The 19241-nt window shown below is 39.4% G+C and overlaps 1 protein-coding gene across 6 annotated transcripts in view; it reads right to left on the minus strand.

Moving 5' to 3' along the window:
* TINAG (tubulointerstitial nephritis antigen) overlaps window positions 1-15981 on the minus strand; it is a 97415-nt gene extending 81434 nt beyond the window's left edge. For 5 of the 6 annotated variants that reach the window (XR_002273165.2, XR_002273166.2, XR_002273164.2 and 2 more), the window contains exons 1-4: window positions 15497-15981; window positions 11210-11273; window positions 10043-10132; window positions 8351-8465 (exon numbers count right to left, since the gene is read on the minus strand). Coding sequence is in view for 2 of the 6 variants with exons in the window: in XM_019289819.3 (XP_019145364.1) it covers window positions 8351-8465; window positions 10043-10132; window positions 11210-11273; window positions 15497-15866 (639 nt within the window). In the remaining 4 variants the exon portion in view is untranslated. The remainder of the gene's footprint in view (window positions 1-8350; window positions 8466-10042; window positions 10133-11209; window positions 11274-15496) is intronic. The other variant, XM_010406136.3, reaches the window with a different exon arrangement.
* Window positions 15982-19241: the final 3260 nt, after the last annotated feature.

Raw genomic sequence — 19241 nt, forward strand, 5'->3', positions numbered from 1 at the left:
GTGAATTCATGAAAATTCATGGTCTGCTCACTAAAGCAATTTGGCCAGCCATTTCTGCCACCTTCATCTCTCAGCCTTAATTTATGCCCTCCTCCAAAGTCCTCCAAGCTTTGAACAAATATTTGCATATGCAAGAGCCATCTGGTACAACTGCTAATAATCTGCTCTGTGTTCAACATATCAAAATCATTGACCCATTTTTGTTTTTAGTGTTGAACTTCATGGAATGATTGATTATATTGTGCAAGGAAATAGGAATGGCCACAGAGAACTGCAGTATTAAGCCATGCAATCAGTCCGTTTCAAAAAATTGTTGATAATGTCACTTCCAGAAGGAAATACAAAATACAAAATAAGATTATCTGTTCCTAAGAAAAACTCTCACTGATGCTTCTTTCTCATAAGCAGGCAGAAACCCTGAAGACGAATGGCTTCTATCCTGTTTAAATTCTCTTACTGTTCTTCAATTTTCTTATCTTCTGATTCTGGGTACCCTTGCTAAAACATTTTTCTGAATAGTTTATGTGATTTATAATCATAAATCTAAGACATTGCTAAGACAATTTAAACATTTGAGGCCTGTTATTTCAAACTATTTTAGGACTCTTCAGAGAACCTAATTTTAGCCCTTTGTCTGTATCAAGATCACTTTGTTGTGTACACTGTGAAACAGCAGTGCCTCCATCCAGCTTGCATGTCTGGATTTGCCATAGCAAATCCCCAGCTGAGAAAAAGTGGGAAAGGAAAAAGGAAGCTTGTACCTCAGGTCTGTATCTGACATTGGGATACAGCCCCCACAGGCAAATTGATACAGTCTGTGTGCATTCCCAGACCCAGAGGTTCTAGGTTGACCAGGTTAGATGCAGGCTGCGAGTCCTGAATCAATTAAAGAATACTGCCAGCTCTTAGATCACTTCAATGATTTTGAAAGTCTCACCTCCACCCATAAAAGGCCAGTAAATTTTTTAAACCTTGGTAAAATATTAATCTCAGTATTTTGATTAATCAGTTTCAAAAGTCTGCTTTTTCAAAGGGTTTTATATACATGGGACTTGCAACTTCAAGTGACACTTAGGAAGCAGCAACTAATTTAAAGAGTAACTTGACAAATTATCATTATGTTCATTATTAGCGAGTAAGAACAAGCTCAAGATTTACTTTGAAGATGAAACATACAGGAGAAATCCCAGACAAATAGAATTTCTTTTTTATGATGAGGCTGTTCACTAACAACCAGTAAAAAAGCAAAATTTGGCAAATGTTTAGCACAATTATGTGGGTAATGGCTGCTTACAATGATCATTACAATGCCTCACTACAAAAGAGGCAGTTGAGAAAAGCAAAATTCTAAATAGATCTCCAGTCTGTGACAATGTATTACTTTATGTATTCCTAACCTACTGCCAATATATTTATAAGCCTCATATTGTAAATCCCAGAGCAAACCCCTCATTAACCCTTAGCCTTGGCATTTAGAAATGCAGGAATGACCTGTAGCCAGAAACATTGGCTTTTTTCTGAAAAAATTGCTGCCCTGATATTGAGAAGTACTGCTGCTCTGTGACAAACATTAAGTCTAGACAACAGTTTCTCAGTGTATGCTCCATGGACCAGCGTCAGACAGCACAAGGCAATCAGCAGCATGACTGGTGAACTATTTTTAAACCTTTATATGTACTCTCTGTAGTGAAGTTAGCAGCCTGGCCAAAGCAGAAAGGTAAGAGGATATAAAAGAGCACTTGAATTTGAACTATGACTTCTTCAGAAAACATAGATGACCAATTAAAGAAAAAAGGCCAGAGATAAATGAATTTGCAAATGTGGACACTTCTTTCCCTGAGGGAAAGCAATTTTTTTTTTTTTTAATGGAGGAAAAAGTTTCTGGACATCATTTTCTTTGTGAAGACAAAATGGGCATGAATGACCTTCTATTTGCAAGACAACTACAACTGCTGAGGGTTTTTACTGGGAAAAGCCATATATCAGTGGAACAGAGGGTGTACTTTGTCTACTTTCCAATTGTGTTTTTGAGTTTCTAGATATTTAGTGGAAAAAATGGTGCCTTATTATGTATTTCATTTTCTTGTAAGATGGCATTTAGGTGAGCATCTTGTTGCTGAGGGGTGCAGATCCTACCATTGAAATGTACCTCTTGCCAGGACTTGTGCTGACAGAATACCACCAAAAGTGCACCACAGTAGTTTTAAAGGTGTGGTGGTTATTCTTGTGCTACATGGAACTTCAAGAATGGTTGTCTCCTGCAGTGAAAATGCCTTCTCAGACGGAGGAGCTTCAGCTTTGTCAGGAGTCAAACAGTTTTAGTGGTGCACTTAGCTGTTGGTCTGTACTCAGGTCTAGCCATACTATGTAACAGAGAGTCCTCTGTTCAGATTTAGTTCTTGCTCCATATCATTGTCTTTTAGGTATTCTAATGTACCATCATGTTAAACTTCCCTTCCACACAAAAGCATCACCTTATTGAGCAGGTATAGTCTTTTATTAACAGCAGAACTTTTAAAAGCTCTAAGACAAACTTCAGGAAGTTTGTGATTTCCCTAAGATGACATGTAGATCTGTCACACTGTTTAATTTGAATTAATCCTATGAAGATTTATTTGTAGTTGGACAATCAAAGAAACAACTAAAAAATATCTATTCCAGAAGCAAACTTTTTGGACACTGCTGGGATTTGATTGTGCTGTACATGTAAAATTGTTAGCACAGAAAAGCTTAATATTTTTGAACTTTTTTCCCATGCCTTTGAGTAAGAAGCCCCTTCTACACAAAAATGTTTTTCTCAAGCATCCCCAAAAGACAACAGAAAATAATTTGGAACGTCAGGCTCTTGCATACCAGAAGCTATCATTTTTTCCCCTTAATAATAGATCAGAAGCATGCTGAAAAAACGGTTTTTGTCAAAAAAAAAAAAAAAAAAAAAAAAAAAAAGTTGTATTTAATGAATGGTAGCTGCAGATTTCGGATTTATTTCTACTGTACCAGAGCTACCAGTTAATCAGGTCAGTACAAGCCCAAAACTCCTGAACACTAATTGTAGTTTTTTAACCACTGAATATGTGGATGTTTAGTTTTGTGACTTGCAAAATGGGAAAGGCAGTAATAATCCCATAGAACGCATGACTATTTAATTAGTACCAGTTTATCCACAGTAAGTAACTAGTACATCAGCCTGCAAGTGAATTAGTACTCAACAAAGTCACTTAAAGGTTAAACCATAAAGGTTTGAGAAGTGTCTCTGAAAAATATTACAAAGTCATTATTTCTGAATTTTTTTATTCATATCTCTTTTACCCTATTCTGAGTTGTCAGTTACAGGTGAAGCTTAATGGAAACACTGTCATGGAAACTCACTAGTTTTGAATCACTTGGGACGTTGTAAATGTGTGAGTGTGCTTCGCTGTGTATCAGTGACAGAAAATTATTCAGGAAAGGTGAAACAGGGGCAATAGTCCATGAAAATCTGGTAAGATATTTATCTTTGAAAGTGCCTGGAACTTATCTCCATGGCTTCTTTTGTTTTGCCAGTTGGAAGAATCGATTGATGTATCCCCTGATGAGCCCAATGCATGCTACGAAATTGTTGGATGGTGCAGTGACGGTAGATATGGATCTGCCTATTAGTGAAGGAAACTGTCGTTTTTAAGTGTTGTTGTGAAGTATTAAAATGTGGCAAAGACAGGTAATTCCTGAGGCAGCACAATGACACTAAAGAGATTATATTCTTCTGGGAAACTACAGAAGGGGACAAAATCAGAGAAATTTGGAACTTCATAGGAAACTTCAGGGAAAAATATTTTTATATCACCACTAGCTAAGACAGAAACCATGGGGCTAAAAGCAAGGAAGTTCTAATAATTCTGAAGAGAAGCCATAGGTAGGAGATGGGCTCAGGTACAACTGAGACCCATTTTATGCAAGCTGAATGAATTTTCCAGAAGCTGAGAAAGTCATACAGAGCGTATTATTTTATATTTTTAGCCTTTGTAAGTAGAAAGATTTCTTAGAATCCTGTGGAAAGTATGTGGTTCCAGCAACATGTAAGGAAGTCTCCTGACGGCTTAATGCGTGAATGTACAAAGCTGGATTTCTGGAGAAAAATCCACTGAATCTCCTTGGGTGTCTGGCAGCGCCAAAGGGAGTTGGTTTGTGGCTTATAGATTTCTTGAGACAGCAGACAGAGAAAATGTGACTGAGAAATTTATCAGTGGAACAAAGGTTGTAAGAAGCATAGCAGTGAAGTAGCTGCAGGAAGCTTAGTAACAATGATTCAATAGGTTGGATGTAATGCAGGACTGCTGAGTAAACAGCTACTCCAAACTGAATGGAGGAAAGGAAGTATTGTAAAGAATTTCTTGAAACCCCTTTCCTGTTTTCCTAGGTGGGATTTGTTTCACCTAGCTAGATACCGACCAATGGAGATATCAGCCTCTGATGACATCCTTTTTCTCCTGTGCTATATAAGCACCACATTGTATCCCTCAAGGAAAAAGCCAAAAACAGCAAATCAATCCAATGCTTTTGAGCCTCAGTGCAGTTCACCGGTGACTTAAGGCAGACACCTACTAAATACTGGATTAAATTCTTTTATGCTATTGTCTTATTTTGACCTGCCATCTTCCAGTGAAATGATCCATCTTTGGCTGCAAAGAGTAGTCCAGAAAATCCTACAAGGCAAAACTCCAAAGCTTGATTCCTGTCCACTTCTTGCTCTGGCAACCCTTCACAGTGTAATTTTGATTGAGCTGGCTGATCTGGGCCCCAGCCCAATGCCTCTCCATGCCGCTGCAGGGAGCTGGCATTCTGTGCAACACAGAATGAGTCTGAAGCAAGCAACAGGATTAGGACTGCTAAAATTATTGCAGAGGCCATTCCCTCTTTCCCCAAAACCTGTTCAAGTGGCAGCTCTGCAATGCCACTGTCTGTCACACAGGGCTTACCATCATGTGGAAATCCTTCTGCCACTGATGCCTAAAGATTTTAAGCTTTTTTATTTTTTTTTTTTAATATATTTGCAGCTTTGTAGATTTTTGGTATATAGCTGTATAATTTTTCAGGCTTTCTCACACCTTACAATAGTAGATTACCCTCTCTCACACATTTATGCTACCTTCTCAAAATTCTGTTTGTGGGAACCCAGAGTGCAGAGAATACTTCTCTGCCTGTTTTGAAGGGTTCTACCCTCCTGGACAACACTGTTTTTGACATTCGTCCTTGGAGAAAATTGCCTACCCTCTGGGAAGAATTAGAATCTACACTGGTGTGAACTCGGTGATAGAATATTATGTAAGATTGTCACAAGGTGAAAAACTTAGAGGATTTGGGTTTTTTAATATAGTAAATAGATAAAAGCAAAAAACTTCAAAATGGAGGATTGTTGTTGTTCTCCAGACCTTCTTCTTCTTCTTCTACTACTCCATATTCTGCAGTAGAAGTAGTTTGGAATGAGTGGATAAAGAATTCTGCAGTTCCTGTCTACGTGACAAAATGATTTCTTATACACTGGAAGAAAAGTGAAAATATCTTTCGTTTTAAGTTTTCATTGGGTGATTCACCTTTAAAAGACTGTGTAAATATTGATAATTTGGCATTCTCCTGCATTCTCTGCTCTGTGCTATGTCTGGGTCACATTAAGTGGCTCTATTTCTCTGATAAGACTTAATAAACAACTATTAGAAAGCAGAGAAGGCTGAAGGTCCCATTTGTCTCTCAGACTCCTGGCAAAGACTCTTAAAATTCTCCCCCATCAGGGGAGGCATAATTAAGGCACAGTCAGTGTCACTGTTTAGTCTTATTTTAAAAAAAAGCATTTCTAACAAGGACACCCTGTTTTGCACCAGTACCCAGGAGACATAACAAAATATAGGGTGAAGAAGCCCTTGGAGAGACTCCAAGGGACAGGCCCAAAGGTGGGTTACCAGGTGTCATGGGTTAGCAGGCATAGTCCCGGAAGTTATGTTCTTGCAAAGGGGTGCTTACAGCTTCCTCTGTGACCTGACAGAACCTATCAGCTGGCCAGTTTGAATATGGACAATTTTTAAGCCACTTAAAATTGTGACCGCCTCTGTGATCCACACTTAAGAATAGACAAACCCCTCCCACAGCTCTGTCTCGTTTCCAGACAGGTGGCTGCAGGCCCCGTGCAGGGGCCAGCGGGCCCGGCCCAGGCCGTGCTCGGGCCGGGCCAGGCCAGGCTGGGCCACGGCCATCCTGGAGCCGATGGGCCCTGTTCCACCCGCAGAACCCCCCCCACTGCCGTGCTGTGGGCAGACAGAGCAGCCCAGCTCCCCCCCCCCCCTCCAGTGCGGCCAAGATTCAGCTGAAGCTGCCCACCACTGTCCGGCAAAGATCATGTGACCAACAGCGATAAGCAACATTCCAGCTGCAAGGCCTAGGTGAGATTAACCCTTTTAGTGCTGTGAAGAGCTGAAAACCTGAGGGAAGAGAAAGAGGAGATGCTTAAAGCTGAAATTCTGTTGTGAAGCTATGATATATCAGAGTACCCGTTGTAATTTCATGAAGGCATGGGGGGGTGGAGCATTCAGCTTGTACTTGTGAGCAAAAGCACCTGCGCTGAGATAGGCAGATGCAGAAGCAGCTGTAATTTGATGAGAAGTTTGGACAGGGAGAGATGGAAGCGATGAGGACTTTTGCTCCAAATGGAAAGGAGAAAACCTCAGTTCCTAGAGATGCTCCCAGAGATAGTCCTAAAGATGAAGCTGAAGAAGACCCTTTGCTCCCAGGGAAGGAGAAGGGCGTCTGTTCTTAGAGATGAAATGCTCCCAGAGATGGGTGAAGAGAACTTTTGTTTCTGAATGGCTCAACCTTAAAATTGTACCCCGGTAATTCAAGAGTGGACCCTCAAAAGCAGTTGTGGGGAAAGCTGCAAGTCGGGGGAAGGGACTCACAGGCGAGCAGAGAACCAACCTGGGCGGCTGTCTCGTTGTGATAATGTTTTCATAGCATGGACAAGAGAGACTCCTCTTCCTAAATGGACTGAACAAGGTTATTATGGAAGTGGTGAACAGACTGAACATCTGAAGGGTTGTCTTTTTACATTGTCACTGGGAGAAGGGAGAAAGGTGGGGGGAGGAGAAGTGTTCTGAAGGTGTGGTATGATTTTTTTTCTTCTTTTAGGTCTGTTAATAAATTTCTTTATATTCTTTCCAGTTTGGTGCCTGCTTTGCGTTTCTCCTAATTCTTATCTCACAGAAGGTAAACAGTAATGAGTATTTTGGACCAAACCACTACACCAGGGCAACCGGTCTCCTGTTGGATGTACTTGCTAGATATGCTAATTAATTAAACTTACAAAATTTGTGGACATCCCATATTGGGCATGCACATAGATATTTTGTGCACCTGAAAGCTTTCATTAAGTAACTGCTCTTTATATTACCACCTTTAATAATGTTTGGAAAGTTTTCTTTCGATTCTAGGCAACACCACAACACATATACAAGCATCAACGATTGACTTTTAATAGATAATCAAATGGCATCATTGCCTGAACTATATAGAAGCCAAAGATAAATACCTGTTATACTTAATGCTTTTGCAAACCTTGGATGTATAGATTTATACTTGCAACTCTTCTAATTTCACTATGGTGAGCTAGTTAGGTGGGGGATTTTTTGGTCTGTGATTTCCATAAATTGTGTCCTCTAAGAAAGAAACTAAGCAACTGATCCAAAGCATTGGAAAAATCACTCTGGATTCAATAACTTGTATTTTTTCTTAAATTGCTTAAGCTACATACATAACTTAAAGTATGTTTGCTTTGCTGCAGAACTAATTTTAGCATAAATAAATGATAGGAAATTTAATTTAGCTGTCATGAAAATTGCCATGGCCAAGAGGTTTAGAAAGCTGGTAGTAATCATTTCATTTTGCCATGATTCCCATAATTTTGCTGTCCATTTGTTCAAAACCCAAAACAAGTTTCACAGCTTCTGTCAAAGATGGCTGTGAAGTCTCAGCTGTTAGCCCTAATGAACTATGCCCAGATTTATTTTCCTGTGGTTACAGCTATGTCTGCAATGATTACAAAATTGAGAGATTACTATGGAGCCCTCTTAAAGAAGTGATCTACAATGATATGTTAATATTGCTGCAGAACTTCACAGTGATTAGGATTTTCTTTTGCTCCTCCTTGTTTGATTTCTGTCAATAGGGCCAGACATTCTATGACTTGTAGAACTGTTCCAGGAGCATCATATTCAACATAGAAACATTCAGTGCCAAAACCCTGAATCATACTCTTATAATAGTCCACGGTTATTTTTCCATGTGATAAAGTTATTTACAAAAATTAACAAGTGTACATGACACTTACTGGAGCTTCTCTCATATTCAGTAAAGAATGAGATGGAGGGAAGGTGCCCAGGCGCTTTTTGAAACCTTCTTCCACTGTCATTCCCCAGAACTGACTGTAGTTGTCAGCTTTCCATCTTCCTCACAGATGAAAACCAAAGACCCACGTTAGAGATATAACTCACATTAACACATTGCTCATTTAAGAGTACAACTAGCAAAAGCATCCAGAAATAAATTTTTGAAACCACATTTCAAAACCTTGTATTCAATATACATGAGAAAATATTTACTATGGGCTCTTCCACTGCAGATAAGTGTAAGATGGAGCAACACAGGACTATATGAATAGTGGTGATTTGGGGTCAGCATCACATCAGCCTGCAGGACATGAGCATGCAATACTTCAGGGCAGTATTGGAAAACAAGATGCTCAGTCAAAATATTATTGTTCTCTTGAAGTTATGCTCAAATCTTGCTCCAGCCCAGATTCCCACAGACAACCAACAGCCTCATGTAGTGAGTTACAGTGCGCCTTCACGCTCTGGTGCACCAGAAGAGAGGTGCTGTTGAACCCAGCAGAAAGCCCAGCTGACACCTTCTGCCCGAGTTTTATGCCAATAGCCGCTGTGAGAGGAAGGGCTCCCCATGGTTCTCTAAGTATTCCCTCGCTACTCTCAGGTGGACTCGGCTCACACTGTAGTGCTGACGTGCAAACTATATGCACAACAAAAAAACCACACCCTTGCAGCCATACACATTTGGAACACACTGAAATTCATTACTGGATAAGGGCTGAGTGACAGGGGAGCGAGCATTCTCTTAACCCGTTCCTTTCTTGCTTTTATATGAAGAACAAGGAGTGGGATTCATGCTGCCCAAAAAAGCCTCATTGCTCTTGGTCTCCCTGTGGTCAGTGAAAAGTGCAAGCACATGGACAGGTTGAGCCATACCTCACCTGTCACCCTGTGACAAACCTCATTGCTCACCACTGACAAGAGACAGGTTAAGGCTCCAGGGGCCTAACTTGGTTGTTTATCCTCATTCAGTTGGTTTAAAAGTCTCCTGTGAAGTATTTCAGCGCTCATGACAGTTTGAAATCTGGACAGGCTTCATTGGTGAATTTGGTACCCCAGATCCCAGGGAGGCTGCCCCTGTATCTCTGTCAGTAAACAGCCAGCAGTCTCCAAAGGCACAGATCCAGTACTGGGGCCCCTAATCTCCGTGCACTAGCTAGGGCAATGAGATTATTAGCAAGAGAAACACCCCCACAAAGCCCCACAAAGTTCTCATAACTTGGTCCCCATTCGGCCCATCTTCTCCTCTTCCAGTGCTACCTAGAGTCCTGTAACATGGAACAGTGGTCTCATGGGAGGAGAAAAAATTACTTTAAATATCTATCCCAAGTAATAAACACAATGAAGAATAAGGGAAGATGATGCAAATTGTATTTTCAGAGAAAATAATTGCTCTAAATTTGGAAAATATTTTAGATAGCTGTTTAGAGTAACTCTTACTAGCATGAGATGTTCAGTATCTTTCTATTTAAAGCTTTGTAATCTGCCAGTACATTAGGAAAGTTTCACAAATGCACACTTACTGTCAAATTGCTGTAACGTATTTGGAGAAGGACTGCATACCTTGTAATTAGCACATGCACACAATGAGCAATACTGTGATGCATAACAGAACTCTAAAATAAAAGGGTTCTCACCCATAATCTCCAGAATTGATGTGCTGAATTAAGTCTTGGCGAACAAGGCATATGTCTGTTGAACATTCCCAGAGACTGTTGAAACATTTGCTGAAAGGACAAGAATATCATTAAACAACAACAACAAAAAAGAATTGTCAAAGGAAAAATATGCACTTTAACAGCAGAAGGCAGATGGAGGGGGAAAGAAGTATGAACTATATAATTGTCACACAGTGTTTATGAAAACATAGTGTCATTTCTTCCTGCTTCACCACTTAATGAATTGGAACAAGCTGGGAAGGTTTACAGCTTGTTAGAAAGGTCATATCTGAAAAATTTTGCTTCCATCTTTGTGAGATCAAACCAGGGAATGTGATGTTGATGTTGAATTCCTGAAAAAATGTGATGTTTTTAGGGAGATTTACTCTGGAAACCCAGAAAGGGTTTTGTGGCCCCAGATACCTTGCTCCATGGACCCTGGGCTAAAGTCAGCAGAGTGGGAGCTCCAGCCCTGTTTGGGCACAGCTGGAGCTCTGGGACTGCCCTGGGGCCCCAGTCCCTCCAGTGTGGGGCTGGTTTTTGGAGAGGCAAGGCTCAGGCAGACAACTGCCAGGGCTGAGAGCAAAGCTCCCCTGCCTGCACTGTCTGCTCCTGTCCCAAGGCAGAGAAAAGGGTGCTCAAACAATTCTCCCCTTCCCACATAAATGCATATATATATATAGTGTATATTTATATGTATTTATATATATATATTTCCTTCCCTTACAAGTTAATGTAATCTCTCCTTACTCGTGTAAAAAACAAACAAACAAACAAACAAACAAGGAGGAAGGATTCCATAAAGTTCAATGATATTTGTTTGGTCTGCATTCAGGTCAATGCCCAGGTCTAGACTGAAACCATTTCAATTTAGGTTTGACTGAGCAGGAAAAGAATTAGGCCAGTGAGGAGGAGATTTTAATAGTCTAATATTCACATCTTGATTAGAAAGTTCCGTTTCCCTCTTGCCATGCTTCTAAGGGGACTATAATCTACTTCCACAAAACCTTAACACTTAGCACTACTTTTGCAGCCATTTTGATTTGATTAAATTTTTAATATGAATTTCAAGATGCTCTCTACATTAATTACTGTTTCGTGACATATGCTAGATAAAATTCAATTTGCTGTTCTCTGAAACATTACCAGGAATTGCAGTTGTCTTTAATTATTGTTCCTTCTCCGTAATATCGGCCATCTTTATAACAACCTGCCAACATAACATATAGATGTGTGAAAATAAAATAATTCTTCAAGTGAATTACTGAAAACTCTTGCTACTATTGTATTAATTGGTTGTATGCACTATGCTTGAATTATTTAGTTGAAAGTCAGCAATATAGTTCCAGTTTCTTCCAAGTAATGAAGGCATTTTAAAGTATTTAAAACACCCAGTGAAGAATTACTATCTTAAAAATAAATTTTAAAAAAATTCTTCAAATAAAGTTATTTTCCAGTAGTAAAAAGAAAATATTTCTAATAAAAGTTATTTTCTAATTGGCAATTAAAATAGAAATAAGTTTTTACAGGTATAGAATCTAAAAAACTAGTGAATATTCCAAACCCATTGTAATAAATTCTTTTTCCTTGCCAGATTAATTCCTCTTTGAAAAACAGACAGATCAATTACATTTCAAGGCAAATGTATGTTTCATACACCCTCCAAAACCCACTATAAAACCTAAATTGAGTGGTGAGTTCTCCAAAAAAATACATCCCTCTCACTTTTTTTATTTGATAACACTTCACTTAGAAAAGATTTTGTGTGTCTTTCAATATCTTCCACATAAATAGTTTCATCACTGCATTGGATTGTCAAAGTTTCAGTAGAATAATGATCCAGAATGCCTGCACAGGGTGTTGGGTTGAGTCAGTAACAAACATTGTACATTTATCACACGGGTCTGTGTTTTCCAGTCTGTTCTGATAGGTGAGCCTGCAAATATCAGGTTTCTTCCCCTGCTGAGAGGGTTTGGACTCCCTTTGCCTCCATTTTCAAGAAGATTTAACACAGTGCTGACTTCATATTTGCATGATACCACGCTTTTCCCCCCACCAGCAGTGTGAGGAAGATCATGCCCCTCTGATGTCCAGGGCTGGAGTTTGTCTGCCCAGACACACACGCACACATGTACGCCTCAGCTGCCTGTGCCTCCTTCACTGCCAGGACAGAAGCACACACTCTGAGCCCTACATAATTTCATAACAAAGTGCAGTAGAGGTGATGTATTAACTGTAAGTGCCTTTCTTTCCCTTTTGGTAGTTCATTAGGCTATGAGAGATAGCACAGGTAAAATAAATTCCACTGAGGCAGTCTGAGACCCAAAGTGTCTGCTCTAATCCAACTTCAGCTAAGAGCTGAGGTGTTTTTCAGTGAATACTCAAATTACCAAAGCACCACAGTTTGTCACAATGTCAGCATCGGACAGTAGGTGGAAGGAGGATCAAGCAAGGTATTTCAAAAATATCAAGAGAAGAAAATGTTGATGCAACATTTGAGAGATGGAACAGACCCTCAGTGGAGCTCTGCTGGCAGGGCTCACTGCCTGTGCCCAAGATAAAATGCAAACCTGGACCAGTACAGAAGCAGCTTTCTAATGGTGTATGCCTAGGGAATTGAAGATTAACACCATTCAGTTTCTTTAGCCTAGCCCAATTAATATTTTGAGGGCCAGGAGTACTGCCTGAGGCACCAGTGAGACAACAGAGATATCTAAGGTAAAAGACACATGAGAATACAGCAAAGTTGTCTGGCTCTGAATGTATTAGGTCAGAATACTAATACACTAAGTGGGAAATTGATTAATTTGAAGATGCAGCTTGATGACTTTGTGAATGGGATTTTATGATGTGCAAGTCATTATTGGAAAGAAGAACATTTGATAAATGGAGACTTCCTTCCCAGTCCAACATTCTTATACCCTTAATGGTTCTCATTTCGTTTGCCTCCAGCATTGGTGTGAGTACTTCTGTCACTGAAATATCTTCAGGTTTACTCCCTTGTAGGTCAGATCATGACTGTCATGTAAAAGCAATTAGCAAACTCACTGGACGTCACTTTTACACCACCAACAGGGTGAGATCCGGTGTGTGGATTTTGACAGGGCTTTTTGTACCATCAGACTAATTGAAACAAAGAGATAAAATAAATAATAAATACAGTCCTGAGATAAAACTCAAAAAGTTCTTCTAACAACAAAAATTAAAACACTACTATAATAAAAAGATCCTGAACTTCCACTTGGTATCTAAGGCAGGAATCTGCAGTTTCTTCTGAAACTACACATGAAAGCCATAGAAATAAACTGAAAGCTGGGTTTATGAAGGCAGAGTCAAAGCAGTTCCACATAGTTAAATCAATACTGACCCCCAGCATGGTGCACCTCCATGGAAGAAGTCACAGTGTAGCTTGTTTCTGCTGCACACTAAGTCAGTGAATATGTGGAGATCCAGAAATAAACCACCAAGCAGTTTTATTGCTGTACATTCCAGCCCATGTAAAACACTTCAGTTTATTGATTTATTTAAAGAAATATGATTCAGGAGGCTTTGAGAGCAAAACCTCGGGCAACCAAAAAAGATCAAGATCTTCCAGGTAAAAAGTCGTGTGGCATATGTGGTCTTCAAGTGCTTAAATAATCCTTAGTCTAAGGTAGAAGTGTAGTGTCAGTTGCTAAAAGTCAGTTAACATACTTATGTCATTTCTCAGTATGCTTCCTGATTTGCTCAATCTTCAGGCATTCAGTCCTACTTGTTTCACCTTTTTTTCTTTCCAATTCCTCAGACATTTCAGTTCTAGAAAGATTCTTTAGAGATTATTTTGTTTGTTACTTTCTCCCCCCCACTTTATTTTGGCTTTATTATTCTACTTTTACCCTTTTATCTACTTATATAATGAATGTCCAATAAAGAGATTTTTAAAAACTGCAGACTTTCCATCACTTTAAAGACCAGAGAACCAGGATTTTTTGTGAGATGACATATTTTAAAATAGTATAAAGTCATCTATAGGACAAGTAAAGGTACTTGAATACTGTAAATATAATTACTACCTCTGGCAGGTATGTTAGGAGTTACAAAACAGTACACACAAATGCAAAATATTGGATTAAAAGCAATAAAAATATACCCCTCACCTATTGCCTTATCTAAAGCTACTGTTACACTTCTACCTTTTAGAGGTAGACTTGTGGCAGTGACTACATGGCAAACTGCTGCAGGGTTTGTAGTGATCCAATTCCATGAGACAGTTTGCCAAAGTAGACTCACCAGCTGTCAGCTCCGGAGCAGAAATGCAGCTATGTGGTTATGCAGAGCTTGCAACAAACACCCCACCTCAAAAATAATATACACCACTGCACAAATAAAAATGAAGGAAATGTCCTTATTTACATGGAGTTCTAGAACATTCTTTTAGATGGTTAGAAACACTTTGGAAAATCAAATTTGTTTTGCCGCATTTCTGTCACTCCCACTTATCAGGTTTTGGCTGCGAGCCTAAGAGCACAGCCTCCTGAAGAGCTTGTGTTCTGAGTGCTGAACTGCAAGCAGCAAGGTTATTGCAAAGAGATGGTTAATTTTAAAAAGTCACAGCATTATTTTGTTGATTTTAGGCTTTTGAAACTTTGGTATATTCTCTACATCTTTGGCACATTCTCTACATCTTTGGCCAGATTTGGTGCACTGACAGTAAGAAGCTACATAGTCTTAAAATCCACAATACTGTATTTTGCTCACCAGCAGAGATCTGGCCTTTCCACTATCCAAGGGAGGACCAGCTGTTTTGCAGATGTTTTGGGGTTTTTTTTTTTGCAATCTTTAGTACTAAAAATAATTAGACTTAGTTTAGAGTAGCTCTGGAGGGACTTCCACTGCAAACTAACTAGTAAGAAACTAAAATATGACACAAATCCTTGTTCTAAACGCATCCCTTCACCTACTCTTTGTTCCCTCATTTAGTCCCACACCTGAGCTGTTTCCAGAAAAAGTGAAAGCTATGCTGCATCAAAACCACTGCAGAACACCTCAGGGCAGTATCATTCAGGATAACCCTTAGTTTTGTTGATGATTTGTTTGTACTGATAGACACAAATATTTAGAGCTTGCTGTTCACCTCATGTTAATCTGTGAAACCCTATTGAATTTGTTGAGAGTACACTAATTTTGATCCAATGAGGTTATTCTCTGTGAAGTTTCAAGTAAAACAAAGGGTCTGTCCAAGAGAAATATAATCAAATCAATGCTAATGTCCTAGAGACAAAGAAATAACAGCAAGTATAATTCTTACTGCAATGTCATACTCAGTGTCTTTGCCCACATCTTTAGTGACATTTTCAGGATGTATACACTCTAAGGATTAATCGGTAATTCTAATTCTATATATATTTTCACTGTGATGCACTAAAACCAACTGAGCATTTTCTCTCAACTTACCCCATGCTGGAGGTGGCCAAGGCTCCTCTGACCTGGTGGGCTCCACAGGGTGGTTGCAGACATCCCAGTAGTCAGCACAACAGTCTACAGGCCCAGGAGAGCCTGAGGTACAGTACTGGTCACAGTAACATATAGCTCCCCTGGAGACAATGGTAAAGCTGCAGTCATCATCTCTTCCTGTGCAACAGCCTCGTATCCTGCAGGAACTTCCCTGATACGGACTCCTTTTAATCCTGTTCCACTTAGCAGACCCCCTGTCTTCTACAGAGTAAAGTCCTCGGGGGAAATTTCTTCTAGAATCAAGCTGCTTTGCCATCGAAACTTCACTTGCAATGCAGTATAAGAGCAATATCTGAATTTTGCACCGCATTCTTGTGCCTCTAGAAGCCTTTTCTCAGGCTTGTTGTCCTTCGCTTTCTCAGCAAACATTCATTTTCTCTAGATGTAGTACCTCCAGTTAACAATCAGAAAGAAATCTGAACAGAAAGCTGTAGACTAGGGTTTTCTAGGAAGACTCTGTATGTGTTAATTATTAGTCAGATATGTTGTAAACTGATATATTTGCCCAAGATACAGAGGTACTGAAAACAGAGTCACAGGTATGTATTCATCATTATGAAACTTGGGGTGCGATCTCTTGCAAGTGACAAAGTTTATACTAAAGTTTCAGAACATACAAAATATACACAGTCCAGTATTTTAGTTCTATACTTCGGACTTCTAAAATCAAAACAATGTGAGGAACAAGTGACGCTGTCAAAGGAAGCTCTCCTTCTTTTCATGTACCTATAACCAGCATGTTCTCCTTATTATTAGAAAATCTTTAACATTTAGATTGTATTTCATGTTTTCTGATAAGCAGGGTTACATCACTGGAGTAAACTTATCCTGCATCCCCCATTTCAATTCTATTTCCAGTGATCTAGCTTAACCTCATATGCTTCACTTTTTTCACTCATTTTATTATGGGCAAATTCAGAAAAAACATCAGGTGATATTCAGCATAAACTATTACTCAAAGGTATTCTTTTAAGGTTTGCATTTCTGTAGTCAAAATGAACTTGGCAGTCATTCTAATTAATATAATAAATATCCACTGATAAGTGCTCATTCCTATTTAAAAAGAAAATGGCTGTATTTATAAATGCACAAAAAAACCAGAGCAGATATGAAGGAGAAGTCTGAAAGCCTTTGCTACTTGATCTGTAATCTCCAGGTTTTTGAACAGAGGGCCTAAAGCAATATACGTGGTACTGTTGCCAAAACTTAAAAGATTCAGAAAAAAGTACCAAAGAACTTTGAAGTTCCTACCAGAGATAGCACATAAGGCTTAATCAAAATAAAAAAACCCACCCACAGTTTCAAATCTGGACTAAACAATTTAAGTCTCCAAAGCTGAACAAGCAGAGGTAAAAACCAGTCATCCTTCTGTCTCCATTTCTTAGTAAGTGAGAAGAACCTGGAGAAGTTGATGGTGGGTTGTTTTCTAGGGAATGAAGGGGATTTTTCCCTTTGTGACTTCAGCTGGGCTGCTTGGGAAGGCATAGCATCAAAGGGCAGCTACTTTTGAAAGCACAGCCAGTGCGGATGCATTGCCATGAACGGTAGAGGCATTAAGAGGAAATGTGTGTCTATGTTTATATATTTGGGCTTGTAATCCAAATATTGAAGTCTTCAATATCTTACCAGCAGTGCTTTTATTGGGCCTGCCTCCTACACTGTTTTTGTCACAACTAAGGAGCTACAGATGAGGGAAAATTACATCTGACCGCACCATTTTTATTTTGCAGGCAATCTTCTGTGTGAAAGATAACAGAAAGGCCAAGGCCAGCAACAGGTAATCACATTAATAGTACATAAATCTTAGCCTTCAAATTTGCTCTGATTTTTTTTTTATTGTTTTGTTAATAACAGAAAAATCTGGACAACCTTAATTCTGCCACTGACTGCTATAATGCAACAAATATAAGGGAGATGAGAAAGGATTTGTTCATGGATACAGTGCTCTCTGGAAATTATAATTCATTTCTTTTCCTTATGCCTGTGCAGCTCTCTCATCTCTAAGAGAATGACCTCTGATTTGCACTGACATTAGCAAAATTCAAATCTCCTTTGCATTAGAAATCTTCAGAAATACTTTTATCTAGTTATCTCCTTGCTCTGGAAGCATAAGAAAGAATAAAAGCTGCCGTATGTGGTAAATGTCTGTCAGTCAGATTAAGTGAAGAGGCATATCTCTTTTTAACTTTAAAGACCTGCTGATGATAAAACAGAGGCAAGGAATTTGCTTGGAAATCACTTCAGCTCATTTACACAGGAGTTAGATTTCTTTTAAAGGAACACAAAAATCAACTTGTGTTTCTAAGCACCTTTGTTTTCCAACAAAGTTGATACAACCCATTTTTCCCACTTGATGGCTTGTGTTCAAACCTTTAAAAACCCCACAAAACTATTCCACTGTGCTTCAGCAAATGGGGGTTTTTTCAGTATTTTTCCACTGTAAGCCAAGCAGCTCTGTCTTCACTGTGTGAAAGCATGCACTGAATTATCTGTAACAATTTAGGAACAGTTAGACATGATCCTTTTTCTCTCTTGAAGATTAGCCTATACCAAGCACAACAGGTCTCCTAAGATTTTGAGTTAGGGTCCTAGTCCTAGTTAGCACAGTTAAGTGCAAAAGTATATGTCTAGTTCCTCTTTCAGCAGTCTTTGATGTCTACCCTCGAGCTTCAGAAAACACCACACATTTGGCCAGAATTCAAATATTAATACCACTGAATGATTGGTGGAGTAAAAAATTTAAAAAAAAAAAAAAAAAAAAAAAGGCATTAAAATAAAAAAAAAGCCAAGAAACTCTTTGAAGCTGATCCAGGATTATTTCATAGCCTTTCTTTCAAAAGTTGTCCTAATTTGTCTGACTGAGCCTACTGGGCATCATAAAAATCTCAGCACCTTCAGAGAAGGGTAGGATAGCAGTGGCTGGCAAGACTGGGTGCTGAAGGTGGCTCCCAGGATGGACAGCAGAGCCCATCCCATCAGGCAACTGTGACACCTTCCCTTCTCATGGCTGCTGCACGCAAATGGGAACCAAGCCTTGTGCAGGGGGAATTGCAGTACTATGACCTTATGCCAGGAAAATGAAGGGACACCTGACAAGTCAAGGAAGAAACCATGACACCACACCCCAGGTCAGTCATTTGCCAGGAGGCACAACTCAGTGCATCAGAGAATCCGTGTAATTGCTTGTCTCCAGTTTAAACTCAGCAATGATACAGTCCATCCCTTTTGTTGAATTCAAATGGAAATTTAACTGGTGCCTCCTGGCACAGAATGCATCACTGATTTCTAATGGCCACAATTCTTTATACTTACTACTCTTTTTTATTAATGGTTGCAAGGCAGTAGAAGTTTTCAAAGCAAAATTACTTCAACAAAAGTGTTATCCCACAATGTATTCTCTGTACCTTGTACTAATGGCAGAATAGGATTTATTCTCCCAAATTGTGAATGACTAGCTCCTAGATGTGTTTATGCACAGACAAGCTGTGGGTTAAAGTGATTTTCTCACTGTCAATTCAGTCTTTGTATGTTTGGAGCAGGCATAGGAATGGGGGTGCCTTCACCCTTTTGGCAAGAGCCTGGCAGCTCACTGCTGTGGGTTGTTGGTGTGGTAGCAATCAGTGCCACTTCTAATTCAAAATGTCAGGGCTGCCTATCTCAACTCTTACGATGCTAATCCAGGTTA

This window comes from Corvus cornix, chromosome 3, assembly GCF_000738735.6.
Source record: "Corvus cornix cornix isolate S_Up_H32 chromosome 3, ASM73873v5, whole genome shotgun sequence".
NCBI lineage: Eukaryota > Metazoa > Chordata > Aves > Passeriformes > Corvidae > Corvus > Corvus cornix.